The sequence below is a fragment of the Etheostoma cragini genome, chromosome 13 (genome assembly GCF_013103735.1).
Source record: "Etheostoma cragini isolate CJK2018 chromosome 13, CSU_Ecrag_1.0, whole genome shotgun sequence".
Taxonomy (NCBI): Eukaryota; Metazoa; Chordata; class Actinopteri; order Perciformes; family Percidae; genus Etheostoma; species Etheostoma cragini.
The window spans coordinates 16591850-16614895 of NC_048419.1; the positions used below are offsets into that span (position 1 = coordinate 16591850).

Sequence of the window (23046 nt, forward strand, 5' to 3'; positions counted from 1 at the left end):
TTCAGATTTTTTTTTTAGATTTTAGGTGTTGAAAGTGTTAAGGAGTTATTAAACCTTGTGTGCGCATAGACCCTGAATGCCTTAAATCACCTATAACATGTACGGATGTTATGTTCATGCCTGCTGTTTTCTCACTTCTGTCGTTTGACTACTGTATGCATTTGAGTTTGCTGTTTGAGGTGTACTGATGAAGTGCCACACATCATGAGTGTATACCTATCACACACCGTATTACTGATGTTGCTGTCTGTATTTATGAGGTGAAGACATAATGAATGATATTGATAAATATGTTGAAAAACATCACAATATTTGTTGGTTGCTTACATTTTTGTATTTGGGATTTTTTTTTGTATTGGATACAACATGAAACTGTGGAATATAATGCAACCTGATACAAAGTTCCTGCAAGAAACACGTTTTGTGAAGCGTATGTTAATAATTGTACTCAACAATTAGTTTGCAATAGATTGCAGTGTAAGGTATAAAGAACCAAATCCTGCTATTTATGATAATTAAAACATTAAAATAAATCAAGTTAAACATACCTTTTTTTTTATATGCTATAAATATCTTTGAAAAACAAAATTGAAGGTAGGTGACCCACGCAGGATAAACTTACCCAGTAGCAAACAGACTTGAAAATGTCATTTTTTAAATGTGTAAATCATAACATGTTGCAAGTAATCTCTGATATTCGATGTAGCTTACAGGAGGTCTTCTTGTGTCCACTCCTTATAGCTTGCATGTGTGAAGAGAACATTTGTAATTACTGTGTGTGTGTGTGTGTGTGTTTTCCATGCTTACCTGCACATGTCTCCTCCCTGTAGATTATTGAGCTAATCAGCTTGACTTCGCAGCACAGATCTCTACGTCATTGGGATCTGCTAATGTGAAATGACAGACTTAACATGACCAATCAGTCAGCTGTAGCTCACTTGTGGAACCTCCTGAAGATTGGAAAACAAGTGCTCTGTTCTGTATTGCGGGGACCAGAACGTGGCCCTATAATGCAGGTGGAGCACACCCATACAAGGTGTTGGGTTTGTGTGCTGAGCTGTCTTCTGCTTGCCTGTCAGTACGTTGGCAGTTTGTACATCTGGAGAAGCAGCTTACCCAGGTATACCACTCACCAGCACACTTTTGTTACAGTGCTGTTAGTGGGTCTTGTCTATGACTGTGTGTGTGTATGCGTGTGCAGGGACCATCCCAGAATGATAAAGCGTCGCTGTGCCAGTGTGCTGCTGGTCTCTGCACTCTCACCCGCAATGGTGAAAGCATGGATGCACTGGGCTGATGTCAGGGTGAGTACACGTGAACAGAACATGCCGTTCTCTGCATCTGCCTTTTATCTCCTCAATTCCCCAGTCAGCCAGAGTTTACCGCAATAAGCAAACCAGTGAGAATTGGGTTCTGTCAACACTCTACTAATCTGAAATAGAGTCTTGAGTATCTCAATCCATCACATGTTATGCTCCATTATGGTTTGAGGGAAGTATCATTTGTTTAACTTTACTGCATCTATTTGATATCTTTAGTGATCAATTACCTTATAGATCAGGATTGTACATACAATACAATGAGGGTAGCATAAATAAACACATCATGTATAATACAGTTCAACAGCAACACAAACATCATCTTCCAAAATCTAAAACATGTTTAATAAAAACTAAACATATTCTTCATTGAGGTAGGATTTATTGCAGGACTTTTGTCAATACACACTGTATTGATTTTAGCTTGGTGTACCTAATAAACAGGAAACTTAGGTATATACACTCATTACAACAATGCCCAATTCATAACAAAACAACACAGCAAACATCCAGCAGAGCTAGAGGCAATCATTATTAATTATTCAATGTAGTTCAGCATTCAGCGTTCTCCAATGTGCATTATACAACCATCACCCATCCTCCAGGTAAAGCAACAGTTGTATTTCATAGGGAGGTCAAAGGTCAGTCAAGCTGAAGGAAATGCAGTGACTTTCTAGAGAAGTTTCACAGAGGGGACTGAGTCCTGACCATCCAGGTTAAGGACAAGTGAGGACAGTGTCCTCACACCTGGTGTCATAGGACATAAGGGGTTTTGTGAGGTTAAGCCCGGGAGTCATAATGGCTTAACTTTAAAATCGCATCAGGCTACAAACTATGTTTATAAAGCTACATTCTGCCCCTCCAGGTCGATGCATCTGTGTGGGAGTTGATGGGAGTTCGTCTGGACGGTCTGGTTCCTGCAGCCATACTGCCACTACTACTAACCATGGTGCGTCAGTGAGTCTCAATACAGATTAAACCTGTCCCTACCAACCTTTTATAGAGAGGATTTACTCACAAGAATTACACTATATGCAACTTGAGCACTTGCTTTTCACAGTTGATTTCATAACAGGAATTGAGAAGTCTTAAATACAATTCAAGATCTGAGGAAAAATAAAAAAAACTTAATCAAACTAAATATTCAGTATTTCCGTTAAACAACATTCACCCTTTAAAACCTCTTTTTACTACCATATTTTTCTTAACTTGCTATACGTGATGTCAATGTAAGAACCTATAATGTTAAGTTACTCTCTGGATCCTTTGGATCTGAACTTTTCATTTATGCTGCATTAAAGCAGTTTTGACATTTCAGACATTCAATTTCCATTCCCTACACGATTCAGCATGGCTTTACAACCTACATTTAATCCCCATGTGCATGTTTAAACCACATGTTAAAAAAAAATATGCCCTGTAGTCTCTAGATACTGTTCTTTAATCTTTTTTTATATACTTCCACAGGATGTATTTGCCAATTCTTCTTTATTCTAACCATCAGGTACTTTACCTTGGACCCCTGGTTCATTCTGCAATAGACAACCCTGAAGGATTCACTGGGGAACTTCAGTCTGCACTAGGTGAGTTAAACTGTGTGTCTACTAAATGTTATGTCGGGTTTGAGGAGCTTTATGTGTGTGCTTGCATGCATTTGATGTCATCGTCAGTTTTATTTTCCCAGATGTTCAGTCATGGAGGGTGTGTGTAGGTGATGCAGTTTGGCTCAGGAACCTGGTGGTGGCACCAGTGACGGAGGAGCTGGTGTTCAGAGGGGCCATGCTGCCCATGCTGGTGTCCTGCACGGGACCCACAGCTGCCATCTTCATCGCTCCGCTGTTCTTCGGTGTTGGTATGACAACTAGATTTTCAGGCTGTAAACAACTCATATCTACATTTTTTTTTATTACATCAAAGCTTTCTCCTACTGCTACTTTACGGTTTCATTTTAGCCCATTTCCACCATATAATAGAGCAACGCCGCCTCCACAAGGACAGTATGAGTGCCATCCTCTTAGTGTCAGGTCAGTTGGCTTACCAAGTTCTCCTCAAATAAAACTAATTGTAATAATGCAAGTAAATTAATTCACAATCTGTAATATTTTTATAGTTTGACATGTCCGAAACATTCTGTCCTGTTCTGTTGCAGTGGTACAGTTCTTGTACACAACTGTGTTTGGTGCCTTCACAGCCTTTATATTCATGAGAACTGGTAAGAGATGGACAGCCCATTGCCTTGCTAACATACTGACCTACACACCTCATTAAATCTGTAAACTCTTTCTTTAGGCCATGTTGCAGGTCCAGTTTTGTGCCATTCATTCTGTAACAGTCAGAGCTTTCCTGACATCAGCTCTGCCCTGCAACACCCTCAACGATCAGCTCTACTCTTTTCATATCTGATGGGGGTGCTGCTGTTTCTGGTGCTACTCTTCCCGCTGACAGACCCCTTCCTCTATGATTCCATTCCCATCTGCAGCCTGGCTGTACCTCCAGCATATGTGTGCTAAATTAAATTAAATTAAATGCCTGCTCTTTAAAAAAAAAAAATATGGATTTCATTTCGTGTCAGGTTTTCAAAAAAAAAAAATGGATGTGTTCATGAGAAGAGAATGATTCTAGCATGTCAGACATTTCCTGCAGGGTGAAATATTTCCTACTGCATTGAAACACAACACCAGTACAACTTTCCCTGGTTGAGAGAGAGAAAGTGTGTGTGACAGAGAAAAACAGATGAGCCGTGCGAGTGAATGAATTAGTGAAAAGGGTAAGGCTTTGGAGGAGACAGCAGTAGAGAAAGACACATATGCAGACAGAGAAAGGCAGACAGACCGAAACAGAGACACAGAGGCCAACAAACACTCAGAAGGAACCACAGTGGAGAGAGACTGTAAAGTCACATTGTTAGGACAAATAAGGCTACACAAGACAGGCTTGTGAGAAAAAACTGTTACAGCCAGAAGCAACACAAGCAATGCCAACAGACGTTAAGTTAAGAGAAGAGAAAAATAAAGGAAAAAAAAAGTGTGGGGGAAATTTTAGTGTGTCCCCAAGGAAATTAAGAATGGAGTAGCAAGAGTTGGGGGGAAGAGAGGAGAGTGTAAGGACAGAGAAGTGAAAGGTTGAGTCAAGCGATCAAGATTTAGGAGACAGACTGATGTGCTATTCATAGATAACTTTGTTTACAGCCCAAACAAGACAAAGTACAGTCACATACCTCTGTAGCTCTCAGAGCTATAGATTATACTTATTCACAATGTATTTCACTTGCACCGACACATTATAATTTCAGCTGTATTTTGTATAGTAGGAATGACAGATTGGGAATATGATAAGATTAGATAAGAAAATTTATACCACTCTCAGTACAGTATAAAGCTGGAGCCAGCAGCTGGTTCTGTTCAAAAGTTTAAAAAAAAATAAAAAATAAAATCTGTCTTCAAGCACCTGTGAAGCTCAGTACGTCTCATCTCATTTGTTGAATCCATACAAAAATCAACATGAAAATGTGTTGTTTTTTATGGACCAACCAGTGGAGACTCCAGGAAGTTACTGGTATAACGTAATATGACTTGTCAACAGCTACAACCTGTTGAGGTTCTGGGAGACACCTTTAGGTTATCTAATGTCAGAGCCGGGCTAGCTCTTTCCCTTGTTTATATTAACTGGTTGGAGTTAGAGGTGTGTTTGAGCAGTGAGTGTGCAACAGCACCAGTTTCCCATTACTTATTACCTCTGGTCACAAACTGGGCCTAATCTTCTGCTCATTAATGTGAAATGTTGGAAAGAAATAAGATCTTTATAAGAGAATAACTGCTGACTTCTCATCCTGCTGCCTTTCTGCTTCACTTTTATACATTTCAACTCAGTCATCCTTGGGAGCTTTCCAGTAGAACTACTACTTAGTCCTCAGCTGCTGGCCGCTGACAGTTTTGGGGAAGTTTTTGCAAGAAGCTACCTATTTACCTCCCCCTGGTTTTTTTCCAGAAGAATTATGCTGAGATTAAATGTAACAACCTCAGATTTTGGCAGCCACCTTCTGAGTCTGCAAGCTGACTGGCTGCTGCCTCACTGTTGGGAATGTGAAATGAAGACAGCAGAAGAAATAGAGAGCAAAGAAGAAAAAGGCTGTTATTCAACTTTCCTGCGCTAAACTGGTCTGCAGAAGATTTTAAGATTTGTGGTTAGGGAATGATTTACCTTATGTTGCTATTGCTGAGTCAGTCAGTTTACCATTTCTCCGCATTTTCTTTCAGAATAGCTGTTTTTTGTGGTTTGCGGTCAGGTAGCACTAGGGATGTGGATGGGGGGGGGGGGGTAAAATGACCTGAGAGAATAGCAGGAAATGGTGCAGAGAGAAGTCAGACGTGTGGTGGGTTATCTCAAGGTCCTCTACATCCGACGTCTGTCTGTTTCTGTTGCTCTGAGCCTTTGTGTCATGTTGTCCCTTTCTTCTGGAGTCGGAATCCTTTCTATCCACTGTGATGTTTTTACCATTAAACACACAAATGGCTCCGTCTCCGGAGAAATATGACTGCATCATGAAAGACACTCCAAAGACGTGTGTGTGTGTGTGTGTGTGTGTGTGTGTCTGTGTGTCTGTGTGTGTATGTGCACATAGTTGTGTCTATGGAAAAGATTAGCCTATCATCTGGTAAAGGAATAATCTGTGAGGAATTATGCTCTCCCAGTGCTCTCTCCATTTCTTTTTGTGCCTCTCAGCAGTTTTAAAACCTTAACACTTTTCTGGAGATTTTTCTTATTGTACTACGCTTGTCTATACATGTGAGATTCTTTACGTGTAGCAAACTCTAATTGCTGTCCAGACAATAATGCATTTGTGTCACCCGAGCCTTTGTTGTTTCTCCGAAGCAAAAAACTTGTGACTTAAATCTGGTATGATTTTTACCATTCTCCAGTTTTGCCAGTTTAAATAATGCAATGCAAGAATCCTTGTAAAAGAGAATGACGTGTGTCTCCTTCTAAGTAGGTAAATGAAGACACAGATTAGATTTTCCAAACCCTTCCCATACCCAGTTGGCTGCCAATTGACAATCCAAAAATCGTAATCTTCCACTGGAGCTGCTCATTGGATAATAGGAGGAGGCTGTGTTTGTATGGGGTAGCTCCAAGGTGTGAACATGAGTGAAACTGAGCATGAAGGAATGAGGACATGGCTGAAAAGCATGCTCAGTAAATTATTCCCAGGTTAAATAAAGGTTAATACAGGTCAATTGGCATGGAGACACTAGCTGCAATGCAAGGTTACCAACCAGCTTTAACTATAGACTTCAAGTAGACTTCAAGCAACAGCATCCCCAGTCTGCTCAGATATTTGTGGTTAAGATTTGTTGAAAGTCTGGGTGTGGATGGAGGGCATTCATGTCTGCTGTGAAAGAGTATCGTCTTTTTCCTCCACTCCACAGAAATCACCATGAATGCCCACAATCTATTATTTCACCACAAGGCCGCAGCTAATCGTTTCAGTGTGTGTGTGTGTGTGTGTGTGTGTGTGCGTGTGACATAAGACACCAGTGGTTGGGAAAAATGAACTGACATGTCCTGCTGTATTTAATATGGCACAAACGGTTCAATAGGCCTGGATGGTGCGAGTCTTACACTCCACTGACCCAAGACAGTAGGAGCAAGGAAATCCAGTTTCCTTGGACATCAGTGTGAAGGCTTGGTGACTTTGGGACCAGCGGCAGTCCTTTTTATTTAGTCAAAAGTTAGACTGTTTACATCCACAAACTCTCATATAGAAACAGAATAAGAGAACCTAAATACATTTTCCATATATGCGATGTTAATATTTTGACAAACAATATGTATAGCAAAGTTTTTGGAACGTTTTGTGTCTCTCTGTAAAGTGCAATGCTAAATATTTAAATGGTTATTGATTTAACTGTTTATTGCATCTTCCCATTCTCACTGACAGACAGCTTTTCACCCCGCCATCGAGTGTGGCCGTGGTTGGACGACACGTTGTACAAACTACTGCAGTTCGATTCAAGCATAACCCAGCCTTTAGTCTTAAATACACGTCACATGGCATCAATGCAGATACCAAAGCTTTAGCGGCCATCACAGAACATCAAATCAAAAACGGTTATTCGCTGCTAAAAATATTAGATTCATAGAGAATTCGTGGTTGAAGGGAAATGGAGAGGCTCTGGAGCTGGAAGGTATAGTTCAGCTGCGTTGAAGCTAGAAGCTGAGAATATATCAGTGCCAGTAATAATATGTGGCAAGTGGCTAGGTGTCAAGGAAGTAATAGGCTGTGACATAGGAGGCGGGGAAAATAAGAGATCTGTATGTTCCATTAAAGGTCTTGGGGTTGGGAGATAGAGTAGCTTGGAGGTACTGCAAGTAGATTAATGTGAAAGAGGGGAATTGAGAGTATGGAAAGAAGAAGTTTAGTCTGCCCTATCAATTACATTTCTGGAATGTGTCTCTGGGGGCGTGGCAGTTTTAGCAGGAGGAGGGATCAAACAGGCTAAATTATAGAATAAACAGACCAAGAGTGGGAGGTTAGGGTTAAAAACTGGTTCTTGGGCTAGAGATTGCTGTCTTTAAAGCCCAAATAATGAGACTAATAGAACACATAGCGAGCGGGGAGAAGATACAAAAAGGAGGAGAGCAACAGGATACAAGAAAGGAGAGGAGGGACGAGGGGGGTGAAAGAATAATAAGGAAAAGGAGAGAGGAGACAGATGAAAAAGGATGAAGGGGGGGAGTCAGAGAAAAAGAAAATCAAAGGATAACAGGAAGGCTATGAGGGATGGGGAGGAGGAAAAAGAGGTGGGGAAAGACCAAAAGGCTCTTCAGGTTCTCCAGGATCCTGAGGTTTTACGTTTGTTCTCTCTTTAGTTCCAATGATTGTTACATATCTTGAAGAGACTGCTGAATAGTTTGAATGTATATATTATGTGTGCCAAAACCAACACACCACCGCCAGCCGACGCGTCTGGTGTACACAGAGAGAACACAGGGCCGGACACACATCAACTGCGTCCAGCCTAATAACTGATTCAACTTCACATTACTTTTCCATCTCATCATCCTGTGTTAAAACGCTACAGCGGCATATGATAATGACATCAAGCTGTACTAAATTGGGTTGTGGCAGGTCACACTTTCCACAGAGAAAACGTGATGAGCATTTATGTGCAGGACTATTATTTGCCCAAACACTTTTCCACTTATGTTGCTGGGATTGTTTAACAATTGAGCTTGTTTGTGTGTGGTAGACCTTAATTTACAGTCTCACGTCTAGTTGTTTGTCTATTGCAACTTTAAATTTGAAACGTCCAGGTCAGGGCTTGAATCCTCAGACTCACAGCTATTGCCTTCATTTAATATTCTTTACCTTTGCTTGCAGCATAGCTACGAAGTTGAAAACGAAAAAGACCTTTGTCTTGGAAAAGCCAAACCAAGCCATTGACTTTACACCAGGTGTGCTATTCATGGCAGTGGATCACGCGATGGCAGTGGAGGTACCAACAGCTTACACTCCTGCTCCCCAGCTACTAAGAGGTCAGTCGGATGCACATCTGGCATTTCCTGTTTCCTCTCCTCCATTATGCCCCTCAGTGGTAGCCACACACAAATACACACACACACACACAAACTGAAGGACACTTATACGCTTCAACATCTGTGCCCATGAAATGTTATTGTATAACGGCAAACAAATGAATTCACTCACTCATACACATAGCCCAACAGATATTCCTGTTCCATTCTCAAATGTTTCCATTGGACTCTAAAAACTTCCAGCTGGTACGGACTTGGTAGAAAATGACAAGAAGGGGTGGTGGCTGAAAAAAAGAGAAACTAAACTAAAGAGTGGGGTAGATTAAGAAAGAATGATATACAGAGAAATCAACATTGAAACAAAAAATATAAGAGGCAGACATCAGGCAGAAAGGAGGATCAGGATGAGGAAAAGGAGAGGGACAGAAGAAGAAGAAGAAGAAGTAGAAGAAGAAGAAGGGGGAGATGATCTCTGCATTATACAGAGCTGACAAACACTTTCCACTCCTGTGAATGCTGTGCAGCATGCATTACTTGAAGGCAGAGTGTATTTGTGTAAGAATGCATGCATGTGTCTAAAGCCATAGGCAAGATGGGGGGGACAGAATGGTGCCGTATGGTTTTCATAACTCTGAGGGTCCCGTCCCCCCCTGCACTCACGCACGCACAAGCACACACACACACCAACCCATCAACCACTCCAGCCTTCCTTCATACACTGAGACATTTTACCAGCCCCCTCTTCCAAAGAGCAAACAATTCTTTTTCCTCTACGTAGCCTCCCCCCCCTTTCCACCCTCCCCCATCTTTCTCTCTTTCTGAGGTTCAGTCAGAAAGCCAACTTTGCAGAGTCAAGAAAGCCCCTGCAGGATCCGATACAGCAGAGGGTTTCTGTCATTGAAATTCATCATATTCATATATGGACTCTATTTAACCCTTTTGGACTCAGTTGAAAGGCAGATTGCAACATTGAACTATTTTAAACCCCGGGCTCTACTGGCACTTCACTGGTCTTTATTTTGGACTCTACTGCACTCAACTGGACTTTCCAGGGGATTCCACTGGACTGCACTGGTTTCCATTAGATTCCTATAGGATTTGGTCAAATCTGCTTCACTGTGGTAGCAGTGCTGATAGTTTGCTGATGAATGGCATTTGGGCCATTCTGCACTGTAGGGGTCTAAAGGCTTGGGCAGTCCAAGGAAAATTAATGTAATCCAATTCCAGTTTTGGATGTGTCTGCCTTAGGTCAATTAGACCACATTATTTATTCAAATACATTTACAGGATAGGATAGACAAGTCTTGAGTGAGTTTTTTTAAAGTAGGATTTAGAAAATAATTATTTTCCCTGGTCAGGTATTTATTGGAGTACCCATTTGAATGTTGGCCTAGTTTAAACCTCTTGTCTCGGTGGAGGATGCAAAAGAACACCAGGAGCAGTAGAGGCTGCAGCAGCATGAGTCTCCTGTGTGTCCTGTGGGTGCTGATGGTCTGTCTGGCTCCTGGAAGCCAAGGCCAGAGGCTGAGAGAGACCGAGGCAGAGGCAGCAGCGGGCAGCGCTCAGCTAGCAGAGGGAGATGCCCTCTGCCACACCGAGGGATGCTACGCCGTCTTCCTCCAGAAGAGAACCTTTCGGGAGGCTGGGCGGAGCTGCCGGGAGCGAGGTGGGACCCTGGCAACAATGCATACCCAAGAGGCAGCGGGTGTGGTCCATGAGCTGCTGTCTGCCATCGAGGGGACAAGGGCAAGGCTTCGTCTCTGGATCGGGCTGCACAGACCGCCACGCCAGTGTTCGTCCATCCGACCACTCAGAGGATTCGTCTGGGTCACAGGCAAAATCTCCCCTCTTTTACTTTTGACCCTTCAGTGTCCCTAATAGTGACCTTCATTGTCAGATTTCAGATTTTTTTTTTTTAACTGACTTTAGACAAAACTGCCTCGAGATAGTTAAAAATGCATAATGGTGATGTTTTCTTAGAATTAAGCATTCAAGTTCCAAGTTTCAGTTCTGGGTTTTCACTGTGATCTAATGGGAAAACTTGTGTTGATGCAATTGAGGCAAAATGTGTTTAAAAAGTAATTTAGTTAATCACCTATTTGATTAAATTTGTTCTTGCAGTGTTTGTAGCCTAGCATGTGCAAAACCAAATAAACCAATGCCAGATTAGAATTAGGCATTTTGTTACCATGTTCATTTTAGTTTGCCTGTTATACCACTTTAGACCCTAAACTTGATTCAGCATTTACAACCATTATGCCTATTTCAATATTAATACTTTCATACATGCAGTTATATCAAGATCTTATGAGTAGATTGTAGTAATAAAGCATTGTGCTGGCCCCAAGCCCCAAACCTCTCTGTCAGACTTTGGTACAGAGGCCAGACTCCAGAGCTCCGCACTGCCTGGTTATTACATTAGCTACTTTTGTTTCACAGAGACGGAGCTGGCGTTCAGTCCCCTTCTGACCTCACTGCCACCCCTTAACGTGATTTAGTTGTTACACAAACCCACTAAAAGACAGATTGTTTTTTTATCACTCAAAGTGTCTGCCTTGGTCTTAAATTAAAACAGACTTTTTTTTAAGAGTTGTCTGGGCAGCTTTGCTTTCACAGCATTGAAAAAAATACATTAATTAAAGGGCAACTCGTCTGTAAAACTACAACCCAGATATTCAATGAATGACAATGACAATGACATAACAACACATAGACTGCACCAGTTTGTGGATACTAAAATGTACACAGGACAGCTTTTATCCTGATCTTAAGGATTAACATTTTGAATGTGTCATATGAACTGAAAAAGCAATTTGTACTTGAAGAGTAATTGCAGAAGACAGAAACTAAAAAGAGTACATTTCTACTTTTAATGGCCTGGTCCTTGTCTTTATTTCCCAACAGGAGATCAGGATGGCCAGTTCACCAACTGGCTCCGTGAAGACACCCCTGGGACTTGTGCGGCCCCTCGCTGTGTGGCAATGACTGTCCACACTGCTGAGAGCGGGCGTGAGAGCAGTGAGAATTTCCGGTGGCTCGACGGCTCCTGTGCACTGGCGCTAGATGGATACGTTTGCCAGTACAACTACAAAGGAATGTGTTCACCACTGGAGGACGAGGGTAGGGGTCCAGCTGTTTACTCCACCCCATTTCACCTTGTCAGCACACTGCTGACCCATGTGCCCTATGGGTCTGTAGCCAGTCTTCCCTGCCCTGAAGAGGACTCAGACCCAGATGTCCGTGTTGAGCAGACAGTCCTGTGCATGGAAAGAGACGACAAGACAGTAGGCTGGTCCAGGGATTCCCCAATCTGCTCGACCAGTGCAGCCCCACCCAACGAGGACTGGTGTAACGGAGACCATGGCTGTGAGCAGCATTGTCAGAAAACAGACACAGACTACTACTGTTACTGTTCTGAAGGCTTTACAATAGATGAGGACGGGTACAGCTGCAAGCCCGATCCCCTGAGCAAAACTGACCCTCCTGAATTATCCGCTGACTCTGCAGGTCCCACTGACCAGCCCCACATCAAAGACGTCTGTGTGGAGATGGGGTGTGAGTACAACTGTTTGGAGACAATGCGAGGCATCCGCTGCACATGCCCCCCTGGCTACCAAATGGGTCCAGATGGCGTAAGATGTTCTGACGTAGACGAATGTCAACAGCAGCCATGCCCACAACTTTGTGCCAATACCCCAGGCACTTTCCACTGCACATGCCAGTCTGGGTACCAACAGGATGATGAGGGAGAATGTGTGGACACCAATGAGTGCCTTGATGCGGGCCGCTGCGAGGGCACATGTGAAAACACAGTGGGGTCCTTCACATGCCTGTGTTATGCCGGGTACAAGTTAAGCAGTGGAGGACACTGTATAGATATAGATGAATGTGTGGTTGAGTCGCCCTGCCAGCAGCAGTGCCGCAACCATATAGGAGGGTACCAGTGTTACTGTGACAATGGCTATGACCTGCAGTCTAATGGGCTTACCTGCCAACCTTCGCCTGATGATGAAGAATATTCCACTCTGACCCCTGACCCCAGTGACTCCGCTCACATACATGACCTGGACCCAGACCATGATATTCCCTGGTCCACCTCATTCACTCCGGACCCAAACTTTGAAGCTGAAACAAACTTTGATGATGACTGGCTAACAGAAGCCCCTGAAATACTCTCAGACAATCATCTGAACCAATGGGATGTCCAATCGCCAAAGCGATATCAGACAGCCCCATCACCGACGCAAAAAGACAACACAGGCAATGAAATTAATAATGAGGCTGAAACTAAGACAGAAGAAAGAGAAGCTGATGGGGTGGACTCTGAAACTGCACACGGGTCAGCCACTGGAACTAGGGAAGTGGAGGGATCTAAGGTGGATGGAACAGGGAATGTCGGCGGCACAGCAGAGGCAGAGTATGGATCTGCTGCGGGTAAAAAGAAGCATGATAAAAGCTGGCTACTGGTAGCCCTGCTGGTGCCTCTGTGTGTGTTCCTTGTTGTCATGCTGGCTCTGGGGATTGTCTACTGCACCAGCTGTGCTGTGGACAAGAGCCTGAGCTTTTCAAACTGCTATCGCTGGATACTCCCTACAACGCCTCCTGACAGGAGGAATGTCAAAACCCAAGCATGAACCCTAAAATACTCAAACACACACATATGAGTTAAGGCTCAGATGTCTGTCATTTTTCTTGTGGTGCATAGCTGGTTGCTAAAACTACCGTTTGGATAAAGTGCAGCAAACTGCTTCTCCCATTCATTGAAGAAAACCTAATACTTTCTTTTGCACAACCCTTGTAAATAAATCACTTTCTCATCATGTTTTTAGAATTCAATAAAACCAATAACCTGATGAAATACTGTGTGGTTTGTAAGCCTAACAGCAGAAAACTAGATAACATTACAAAACAATGCTCAATCAGTGTGATGGACAAAGGAAAGCGTGAAAGAAGAGTGTGGTTACTTGGTGTATGGCTACATAATGTGTGTAAAAACAAAGTAAAGGCTTTATTGATTTGTCTAAGCCAAATTTTTTACTTTCAACAAGCGTGAATGGGGGGAGGGATGCTAGGGAGGAGAAGGCGAGACGTATGGGTGCAAGCTGCTTTCTGCCATCTGCTGGCCGTTAATATAATACATACATGCTGCTGGAACACCATATTTAACAGTCACCTTGTCACGAGTTCCGGTGGTGTGTGTCCATTTACACAGATGAACAACGTGTAGCGGGAACCAATTATGTTGAAATGTGTGCGATTATGGAAAAGGAGTCCGACGAGGATGGGATTCGAACCCACGCGTGCAGAGCACAATGGATTAGCAGTCCATCGCCTTAACCACTCGGCCACCTCGTCCTATACCCGAAACTTTCCACGACATCGGTAAATATTGGCAGCTATGTAAACGTTATGACACTTTTCTGTGTGATGTTACAGTCTTGTGTGCTTGCTTTAGACGTTCAGACATATATCGTGTTTTTCACGCTTGCCCTTGGTAAGAAAATATGACGTTAAGCGCATTGAAAAGTCTGGCGCAGCTACTTCGTGATTTGTTAGTTTTTCCATAAACCACAATATATACCCTGTGATTGGTTGAGGGGTGGGTCTTACGCTGAATGAATACAGGAAGTGTACAGCGTGAGACTGCAATTTGACGTTCGCCGGAGCTATTGAAGAATAAGGTTCCTCACAAAGGTAACACGCTGTTAAGTTAGTATCCACTTTTATACCTCACCAAATGTACTGAATAGTGGCTAATAAAAAAAAAAATGGGTCTCATAATATTTGTGACGTACAATTTTGCTGACAGAAGTTGTGGCAGCGTATTTAAATGCTCCTGCACTCAGCAGCACCTAGCATGTACGCTAGGAGCTAACGCCAACGTCAACGTTAAGATAGCTGTTTGCAAACGTTTTTCGACTAGTATTTAACATGCAATTTGAATGTTGTACTGCTGTACGCTGCTAATTTATAGGGCAATTAATAGACGTGTGGCTACTGGCTTTCGGTATCACTGCGTTTTTGTGTTATTCTATTATCGTTTTTCAGGGAAAGCGATAGCTAACGTTATCTTTATTATTGTATAACTGAATTGAATCTGTGCCATGGTCAGCTATGATAGGCTCAAGTTGCGATTTGAATCATCTTTCACCTTTGTCCACGTCCCAGGCTTAACTTAATTTTTTTTCTAACTTATTATCTTTCATTGCACCACTAAAACACTGCACCTTTCCAGAGGTCTAAAACGTTATAGGTGTTGTTGACAAGATTTAGAAGGTATGTAGAGTATATGTTTTGCATTTTGGCCTAGCAGTTCTTCTACTATATGCTTTTCCATTTGGGCATGGCAAAATAGAAAAAAGGTACATATTAAAAGGTTAAAAAAACCAATACATAAGAAACAAACGGTGGATCCCAGTAGTGAATCAGTGTTGCTTGTAATGTGCTTTAACGGTTATTAGTTGATTGGCAGAAACTTAATGGTTAACCTCTTCCATTTCTTTGTCTCCCACCTTTCTTTTTCATCCCATTTACACTTCCTCCCTTACCACAACTCATCTATGTCCCTCTTTCTCATTCTGTACTTTTTCATCACTTCCCCTCTCTTCATTTAGTTCCTCATTGTCAGTGGTAAACCTCAGTCTAAAGATGGTGGACTCCCAGTACTACCTCCCGAATGAGATCGGTGTCTCTGCTCTGGACTGCAGCGTGGCCTTCCATTTGCTTTCACCTCAGGAGAAGATGTACGCACACTACCTGTCACGCGCCGCTTGGTACGGTACTAATCTCAGATGTTGCAAGTTAAAGTCAAGCACTAGTTAAAACAAGAAATAAGAAAAATCATACCTGTTTTAAAGAATAGAAATAGAGTTTATTGAAGAACTGAAGCCCATCTGTTGTCTTAGGTACGGTGGTCTGGCAGTGCTGCTGCAAACATCCCCAGAGTCGGCAGATATCTTTGTCTTGCTGCAGAGAATCTTCAGGAAACAGACGCCTGCACAGCTGGAACAGGTCGCCACAGCAGCTGGACTCAGCTCAGAAGAGTACCAGGTACACAGTTGTCGTGTTTTTGGCGTCTCTGGTGCTGTCTTGACACACCCTTTCACCCACATACAAATGCAAACATGTGTCAAGATATTCATTATGTTATATACAGGATGAAAATGATGTTTCTTGTATTTTGTTGTGTTTGATATTCAGGCATTCTTAGTGTATGCAGCTGGTCTGTACGCCAACATGGGAAACTACAAGTCTTTTGGAGACACCAAGTTCATCCCGAATCTACCCAAGGTAAAAATCCCATTCAGCTGCTTTGCTAACAGTTTTTTTAAATGGGGTGAACACAATTAGATGAACATCTTTTCGATTTATTGCAATACCATAAAATTAAACTATTAAACATGGTTTCAAGAATTCTCCCAGAGTGGAATCTACACTTGTTAAACTGCTGTGACATATTTTATGCTGTGTGTGTCGGTCTGTCCACCCAGGACAAGCTGAAAGCTTTGGTAAAGGCCAGCCAAGCATTTCAGGACCAGCCCACTGAGATGGAAGCACTGTGGGACAGCTGCTCGTGTCTCCTCTACTCTCTGGAAGACAGACAGAAACAGCTAGGGCTGGGTGACAAGGTGAGATCTCGCAGTATCATTTAATGCAGACTTCAGGCCAGCTTTCACCATCAACCACCAACTATTTTATTTGGTAATGTTTAAGGATTAATCATGTTGCCAGAACTGTACAGTATAGATTTTACATTTCTTATTCTCCATTGTGAGCACGGGTTAATTGAATATTCACGTAGCTAGTAGGAAGTCAAATGGTTTTGCAGTTTGGTATCTTTAGATTGGCTTGGGAAACCACTGAACCCATAACTTCCACTGGGTTCTACAGGTGACCCGGGACTGGCCCCTATGAGAAAAATCCAATGGCTCATTAAGTATTTTTTGCTTTTTTCAGGGAATTAGCACATACTTCTCAGGAAACTGCTGTCTGGAAGATGCTGAGCTGGCTCAGAAGTTTCTTGACTCAAAAGTAAGTATTCTTAGTTCCATTTTTGTTTCCCCGATCTCTTTCTTCTGTACTCCATGACACCTTATACTTTTCCTTTATTTTACCTTCACCTCAGCCCTTCTTTTTTAAGTCTCATCCTGTTTTTGTGTCTTTTCTCACTGTTCCATGTATTTTTCAGTCTGATTGGTCTTATTCTTAGCTTTGTTCTTGTGGTTTATCTCTAGAAACTGTCAGCTTACAACACCCGTCTGTTTAAGAGGGACAATGGAGGTAAAACCTGCTATGAGGTGCGCCTGGCATCAGCTGTGCAGAAAGGTCAGAACTACAGTCTTACATAAGAACCAGAATATAATTTCTAAACATTTATAACAGTCATCAACCATATTGCACTTGTGACAGATTTGGCATGCATAATGTAATATGTGTCACACGTTCATGTAGACTCCACATGTTATGCTGGAGACATGGTAGCTTTTGAACTTAAACACTTTATGATTACCAAGACATATATGTGAAGTGATTTATTTATGTAACTAATGTTAATAATGCTACACAGTTAAAGCAAATAAATGTACTAAACTACTTCACAGACTGCGCAGTGGAGGGGGAATGTGAGTCGTGCTGCGGCAGCTTCAACTTTGAAGACAAAGAATTCATTGTGAAGAGGGGAGACTATGCTCCTTTAATGGAGAAAGTCTCTTATAATCTCCAACAAGCACAGGTGAGAGCGAGGGATGTACTGTGGATTATAGTAAATATTAAGACTGCATTCTTTAGCTGTTTGAAACCACAGCGGGGAAAAAATCCACCAAAAAATTTCTTTGAGAAAAATGAATTTCCTATTTTTCCTGTAAAACACAAAGAAGTGCTTTTGTTGGGAGTTGGTAGTGATAAATACATGTAAGATTACTAAAACTGAAATAGAGAATAAGCTACAGCCTAAGAAATGGCACAATGGTCTATATAAAAGCAGCCAAAGAGCACCATGTCATGGGACCTTTTAAAATGAGTGTAATGTAGTATTAACCTTTGGCAAAACAATAATAGGAAGAGGAGACATGAATGCAGAGATTGATATCTTTGGGTGGGGAATAGGAGTGGCTGAATGAGTTGATTACCTAAAAAAATAAATACTCTTTCTGCCACAGTTTCACTTTTGTAATTGTTCTTCTGTTTCCAAATAATGACCCCAGGCCTATGCCGCCAATGAAAACCAGAGAAAGATGCTTGAAGAGTACACTCGCAGCTTCACCTTTGGCTCAGTTGAAGCCCATAAAGAGGGCTCGCGCTATTGGATTAAAGACAAGGGACCAATTGTTGAGAGGTGAGCCCATTGTGACTGTCCACAATGTAGGATGTTCCATTGTCCGGTGCCATTGCACTCATGATTTGACAGACCACATGTTGCGTGATGTCGACCTTGAATGTTATCGCATTTATAAAAGCCAGCTAACTCAGAACCAATCTGTTTCTCTGGTCATGCTACTCTCATGTAATCTCTGAAACCTTTCTCTCTCTGATCCTCCCTCTCCATTACTCTCAATCTCTCAGTTATATAGGTTTCATAGAGAGCTACAGAGACCCATTTGGCTCCAGAGGAGAATTTGAAGGTAACTAGCATACTGATCAGGAACCGTGATATTGACATGTTTGTTGACATGCAAGCTGTTAGTAGCATTGGCCTCTCCAGGTTGTATTGCTGTAGTAAAGAGCTGGAGAATATTTGGGGTAAATTAACATTGTGGTTGAGCTACTTTAAAATAATTTCATCCTAGGAGTGATTACATTGATGTCTTTAGAAGGACACTTTATTGTTAAGGAGGTTGTTTAAGTACTCTGGTGTCAGTCCTTATATGTACGCGAGTGCTGAAATGACAATTAGGAATCTTATCTTGTTGATATACTTTGCTAACGGGGGCTTGTGGTTGTGTGTGTAAATAATTAATATATCAGGAGGGTTTCTATTACTGTCCTTCTCTTCAAGATTAGTCACAAAATGTTTTCTTTCAATTCACTTCCTAACTTTGGGGTTGGGATGTCACCACAAGGTTTCATTGCGGTTGTGAACAAGGCGATGAGTGAGCGTTTTACCAAACTGGTGAGCTCAGCCGAAGTCTTGCTCCCTGAGCTGCCTTGGCCAAGGGAGTTTGAGAAGGACACTTTCCTTAAACCTGACTTCACCTCGCTGGATGTCCTCACCTTTGCTGGCAGCGGAATACCAGCTGGCATCAACATCCCCAACTGTATGTACGCTGAGATGTCAAATAACACCGTTCAGTTGGTTTACAAGTTTAATAGCGTTTTCTCTGTCACACAGTATTATTCTTTAAAAAAAGGATATTTGTGTTTTTGTGTGTAGATGATGACATCAGACAGTCAGAAGGCTTTAAAAACGTGTCACTAGGCAACGTGCTGGCTGTAGCCTATGCTACAAAAAAAGAAAAACTCACCTTTCTGGAGGAGGAGGACAAGGTAATGCATGCAACTTCCTAATTCTCTTTCATACCAGCTCTTGTCCGTTTTGCCTATTTACGTGTGTGCGTGTGTGTGTCAGGATTTGTTTATTAAGTGGAAGGGCCCATCATTCGAGGTGCAGGTTGGACTTCATGAGCTGTTGGGCCATGGAAGTGGCAAACTGTTTGTCCAGGTGGGTCAACCATATTGATTTATCCCTGTTAAAATAATGAATTTACAGAAATTGGATTGTAGACTAATCTGTAAGGAAATAAAATTTGATTTGCGTTTGTTTTGTCTTCATAAAGGATGACGCGGGCAATTTCAACTTTGACCACAATAAGGTGACCAACCCAGAGACTGGAGAACTGGTGAGTTTGTGTGTGTGTGAACACTATTTTTTCTTTTTTTTAAACAATTCTGTGTTCAGTTTGCAAAAAGAGACAAAGCAGTTGAAGGCGTGAGTATTTTGTAGGTGTCCAGTTGGTATCGGAGCAGTGAGACGTGGGACAGTAAATTCTCCACAATTGCTTCCTCTTATGAAGAATGCCGCGCTGAGTGTGTCGGACTGTATCTGTGTCTCAACAAGCAAGTGCTCAGGTATATCATGTTTTGGTTGAAACCTACACTCATTGTGTGTCTGTGAATTTGATATAGATGTACGATGCTTTTACTCATTAGGGCTGTCAATCAATTAAAATATTAATCGCATGATTGTCGGTCTATGTAACACTTATCAGTTCAATTTTCTAAGTACAAACGGACATTGGGAAAAACTGAAAAATGGGGGGGGGGGGGTACTTTTGAGGGTTCAAAAGCAGGCAAAACAAATAATTCAAACGTGGTACTGAAATAAGCTGCTGAAGAACACTTGCCTTTAACACAACAAAAGTTAAGCATTTAACATTTATGATAAACTCAGTTTGTCGTAATGCAAAAAATGTTTTTATAGCTTCCAAATCCTCTAAAGTCCCAAATGTCTTTAGCTGGGAAACAGTTTGTGACTCAAGTACAGCAGTTATTTATCAAACATTACCAGAAGGACCCAGTAACTAATCTCATTATGTTATTCAGGCTGTTATGATGATAATTATTAGAATGGAGTTCTGGTAAATTTGTGGTAAAGACCAGGTGATTGAACTGGTGTTGCTTTTGTCTGTGTGTTGTGTGTTCCAGTATTTTTGGCCATGAGGGCCAGGATGCAGAGGATGTGGTTTACATCAACTGGCTTAGCATGGTCAGAGCTGGACTGTTGGGCCTGGAGTTCTACACACCTGAGAGCAAGAGCTGGAGACAGGTAATTTGTCTGTGCACCGTGTTGCTTTTCTCCATAACATGCTGTCTCTCTCAAATAGTCACTTACTTGGACTGGTTTGCAACCTGCAATAATAAATCAAAACTTTATACATATAAGTCCAAATACAGACCATTAGGCATGTGTTTCTTACAACCTGACTGGCTCTGTTTTGCATATCTGTGTTGTTAACCATACAGCTAATCTGAAGACAGCTTAAGTCTGCCTCTGTTTTATATGAGTGTCAGAATATGTATACATTGTATGTCACATGTATGCATACGTGTATGTCTGAAGGCTCACATGCAGGCTCGTTTCGTGATCCTGCGTGTTCTGTTGGAGGCCGGGGAGGGCCTTGTGGGTCTGGAAGAAGTGACTGGACAGGATGGCAAGCCTGACGCTCGAATCACATTGGACAGAAGCAAGATCCCCACTGTGGGGAAGAACGCCATCCACAAGTTCCTCTGTAAACTGCAGGTATATATAATCAATTTATTTGAAGTAAAAGTTAAAAAAATAAATCACTGGCTCCAGCTTTGCAAATGTGAAAACAAAAAACATGTTTTATCATGTACACTTGGGCTTTGGGAAAATATGAAGGACATTTCTTTTACTATATACTAAAGTGGTATAGACCAAACAATGTATGGGAGAATCAAGAAAACAATCAGCAGATTAAGGAATATTGGAAATAATTGTAAGTAGTAGCTCTAAAGAAAATAGTGAATAAAATGAAGCTACAAAACAGCAAATCCAACCAAAATTTAAGTTCTCAGGTTGCTGTTCTCATAAATTTGATTTAGTTGTTTAATTTGTTAAAATGTTTATGTTGTGTGACTCTAGTATGGCAACATTGCACGGTAATTACAGTAGGTTGGATTGTTATTCTAAGAGGTTCTCTGTCTACTAGGGCCAGGCAATATGGAGAAAATTAAATATATGACAGTTCTTTTGACCAAATACATCAATATTGATAGCAAAATGATATTGTAGTATTGACTATTGGTGCTTTCAACATTCCCCCAACATGTTGCTGACCTGATTCTACTATTTTGAAGGTCTTAAAGGCCACAGCAGATGTGGACGGGGGCAGGGCTCTCTATGAAGGCTACTCCACTGTCAGTGACAGCGGTGCTCACAACTTCTTGCGTCTCCGGGAGACAGTGCTGCTAAGGAAGGAAGCTCGTAAAATGTTTGTCCAGGCCAACACCAGAGTCAATGGTATGTACCTGCTATAAGAGTTCACTCATGTCCGTTAACACAGATGCACACATATGGACACAAACTCTCAAATCAGTCTTCATTCTGCCGTTTATTTCACTGCATTCAACAACATTACTTTGGTTTCCTCTGTCCTTAAAACAATGGTAATCTATTAATCCTGAATCTATTCCGTGCACAGGTTACTGTACTTTTTTAGACTGTTGCTAGGAACACCTTTGCCTTTCAAATGCAATACTGTTACGCATTATAAAACTTTACAAAAAATCTTACTGTTTCAAATTCAGTAGTTACAGAAGGCAGTTGTACATGCAGCAAAGCAATTGTAGACAGTGACAGTTATTTATTCAGTTTGTGTCTGACCCTTTGTGGTTTCCAGGGGACAGTGTCGAGCTGGTGGAATACGAAGGCAGTGTAGCAGGTTTGATTCAGTCCTTCACCGAGCGCTTCCAAGACGAAGCCGAGCAGCTGGAGGCTGACCTTTTGGAGCTGGCCAAAAGAGACGCCTCCTGGTGGTGTTGATGGATGGAGGTTCTGCTCCACAGGCTTCAACAATACCAACTCAAATCTTTTTTTTTTTTTTTTTAAACCATATGTGAAAGCAAATTGATTTGTAATGGATGATAAAACACACAAAACTGCAAAATGATCTAAATCTTTTTAGAAGACACTTCTAAAGAGACGAAACTGAAGATTCATACAATACAAGAAAGCCATAAGAATAGAACAGATCTGCCAAAGATACAAGCCACAGTTTTTCTAGCCACAACTCAGATCCGATGTCAGGTGCTGTCTTTTGACATGATCAAATACAAATAAACGAGTTGATATGACGCTATCATACGATCGCTCTTATAGATGCATTTTAGGACACATTTTTCTAATGAGAAGTACTGATAATTGTCCATTAAACCAATGCTGCCTGACGGTAAATATGGTTCCTGGGTATAAATGTGCATGTACGTGACTGAAGGTGGTTTTCACTTTCTAATCATGGCACGGTCAGAATTTAGCTTCAGATCTTCACAAAATGATCATTATGACATGTTTTGTCTGTACTCAATGATGTCAATCAATTGATTTTTACAGTCAACATCCTTACAGCTTGTCTATTAAATTAAATATTTTTTCAGCCTTGGTGTTCTGACCGGTTAAGACTGTTAACTAGCTTAATGTTGACTAAAAGGCAAAATAGTACGTAATGCTCTTTTT

At 41.7% G+C, this 23046-nt stretch overlaps 3 protein-coding genes and 1 non-coding gene across 7 annotated transcripts in view; 3 read left to right on the forward strand and 1 right to left on the reverse strand.

The window, feature by feature from the left end:
* Positions 1–865: 865 nt before the first annotated feature.
* On the forward strand, positions 866–3849 carry LOC117955029 (CAAX prenyl protease 2-like). 2 transcript variants are annotated; one of them, XM_034889142.1, is made up of 8 exons: positions 866–1120; positions 1202–1304; positions 2185–2268; positions 2824–2902; positions 3004–3171; positions 3272–3343; positions 3469–3531; positions 3609–3849. In XM_034889142.1, the coding sequence occupies exons 1-8, from the start codon at positions 912–914 to the stop codon at positions 3827–3829; spliced, it is 999 nt and encodes a 332-aa protein (XP_034745033.1). In that variant the 5' UTR covers positions 866–911; the 3' UTR covers positions 3830–3849. The 2 variants fall into 2 exon arrangements, with proteins under 2 accessions (XP_034745033.1, XP_034745034.1); XM_034889143.1 differs by having other exon boundaries at positions 3652–3822.
* Positions 3850–9277: 5428 nt separating this feature from the next.
* Positions 9278–13715, forward strand: LOC117955032 (endosialin-like). Its single transcript, XM_034889147.1, has 2 exons — positions 9278–10689; positions 11760–13715. The coding sequence occupies exons 1-2, from the start codon at positions 10275–10277 to the stop codon at positions 13487–13489; spliced, it is 2145 nt and encodes a 714-aa protein (XP_034745038.1). The 5' UTR covers positions 9278–10274; the 3' UTR covers positions 13490–13715.
* A 320-nt stretch (positions 13716–14035) lies between these two features.
* Positions 14036–23046, forward strand: part of dpp3 (dipeptidyl-peptidase 3) — a 9158-nt gene continuing 147 nt past the window's right edge. The window contains exons 1-20 of one of the 3 annotated variants that reach the window (XM_034890689.1): positions 14036–14237; positions 15470–15628; positions 15761–15905; positions 16056–16145; positions 16346–16483; positions 16812–16886; positions 17090–17180; positions 17456–17586; positions 18059–18189; positions 18417–18475; positions 18914–19108; positions 19225–19337; positions 19420–19512; positions 19628–19690; positions 19795–19919; positions 20496–20616; positions 20911–21090; positions 21672–21834; positions 22214–22402; positions 22437–23046. The exon at positions 22437–23046 is cut by the window's right edge and continues 147 nt beyond it. In XM_034890689.1, coding sequence (XP_034746580.1) covers positions 14095–14237; positions 15470–15628; positions 15761–15905; positions 16056–16145; positions 16346–16483; positions 16812–16886; positions 17090–17180; positions 17456–17586; positions 18059–18189; positions 18417–18475; positions 18914–19108; positions 19225–19337; positions 19420–19512; positions 19628–19690; positions 19795–19919; positions 20496–20616; positions 20911–21090; positions 21672–21834; positions 22214–22356 — 2358 coding nt within the window. In that variant the 5' untranslated portion in view covers positions 14036–14094 and the 3' untranslated portion in view covers positions 22357–22402; positions 22437–23046. Of the gene's footprint in view, positions 14238–14441; positions 14550–15469; positions 15629–15760; positions 15906–16055; positions 16146–16345; positions 16484–16811; positions 16887–17089; positions 17181–17455; positions 17587–18058; positions 18190–18416; positions 18476–18913; positions 19109–19224; positions 19338–19419; positions 19513–19627; positions 19691–19794; positions 19920–20495; positions 20617–20910; positions 21091–21671; positions 21835–22213 lie in introns of those variants that run through there. The other 2 variants (XM_034890688.1, XM_034890690.1) reach the window with 2 other exon arrangements.
* Positions 14129–14210, reverse strand: trnas-gcu. The gene has a single exon. It is a non-coding gene; the product is annotated as a tRNA-Ser (tRNA).

Coding starts and splice junctions, on each gene's coding strand:
- LOC117955032 (XM_034889147.1), top strand. CDS start 10,275: ATGCAAAAGAACACCAGGAGCAGTAGAGGCTGCAGCAGCATGAGTCTC. Junction 10,690..11,759: donor AGGATTCGTCTGGGTCACAG/GCAAAATCTCCC, acceptor ATTTCCCAACAG/GAGATCAGGATGGCCAGTTC.
- LOC117955029 (XM_034889142.1), top strand. CDS start 912: ATGACCAATCAGTCAGCTGTAGCTCACTTGTGGAACCTCCTGAAGATT. Junction 1,305..2,184: donor TGCACTGGGCTGATGTCAGG/GTGAGTACACGT, acceptor CTGCCCCTCCAG/GTCGATGCATCTGTGTGGGA. Junction 3,344..3,468: donor TGCCATCCTCTTAGTGTCAG/GTCAGTTGGCTT, acceptor GTTCTGTTGCAG/TGGTACAGTTCTTGTACACA.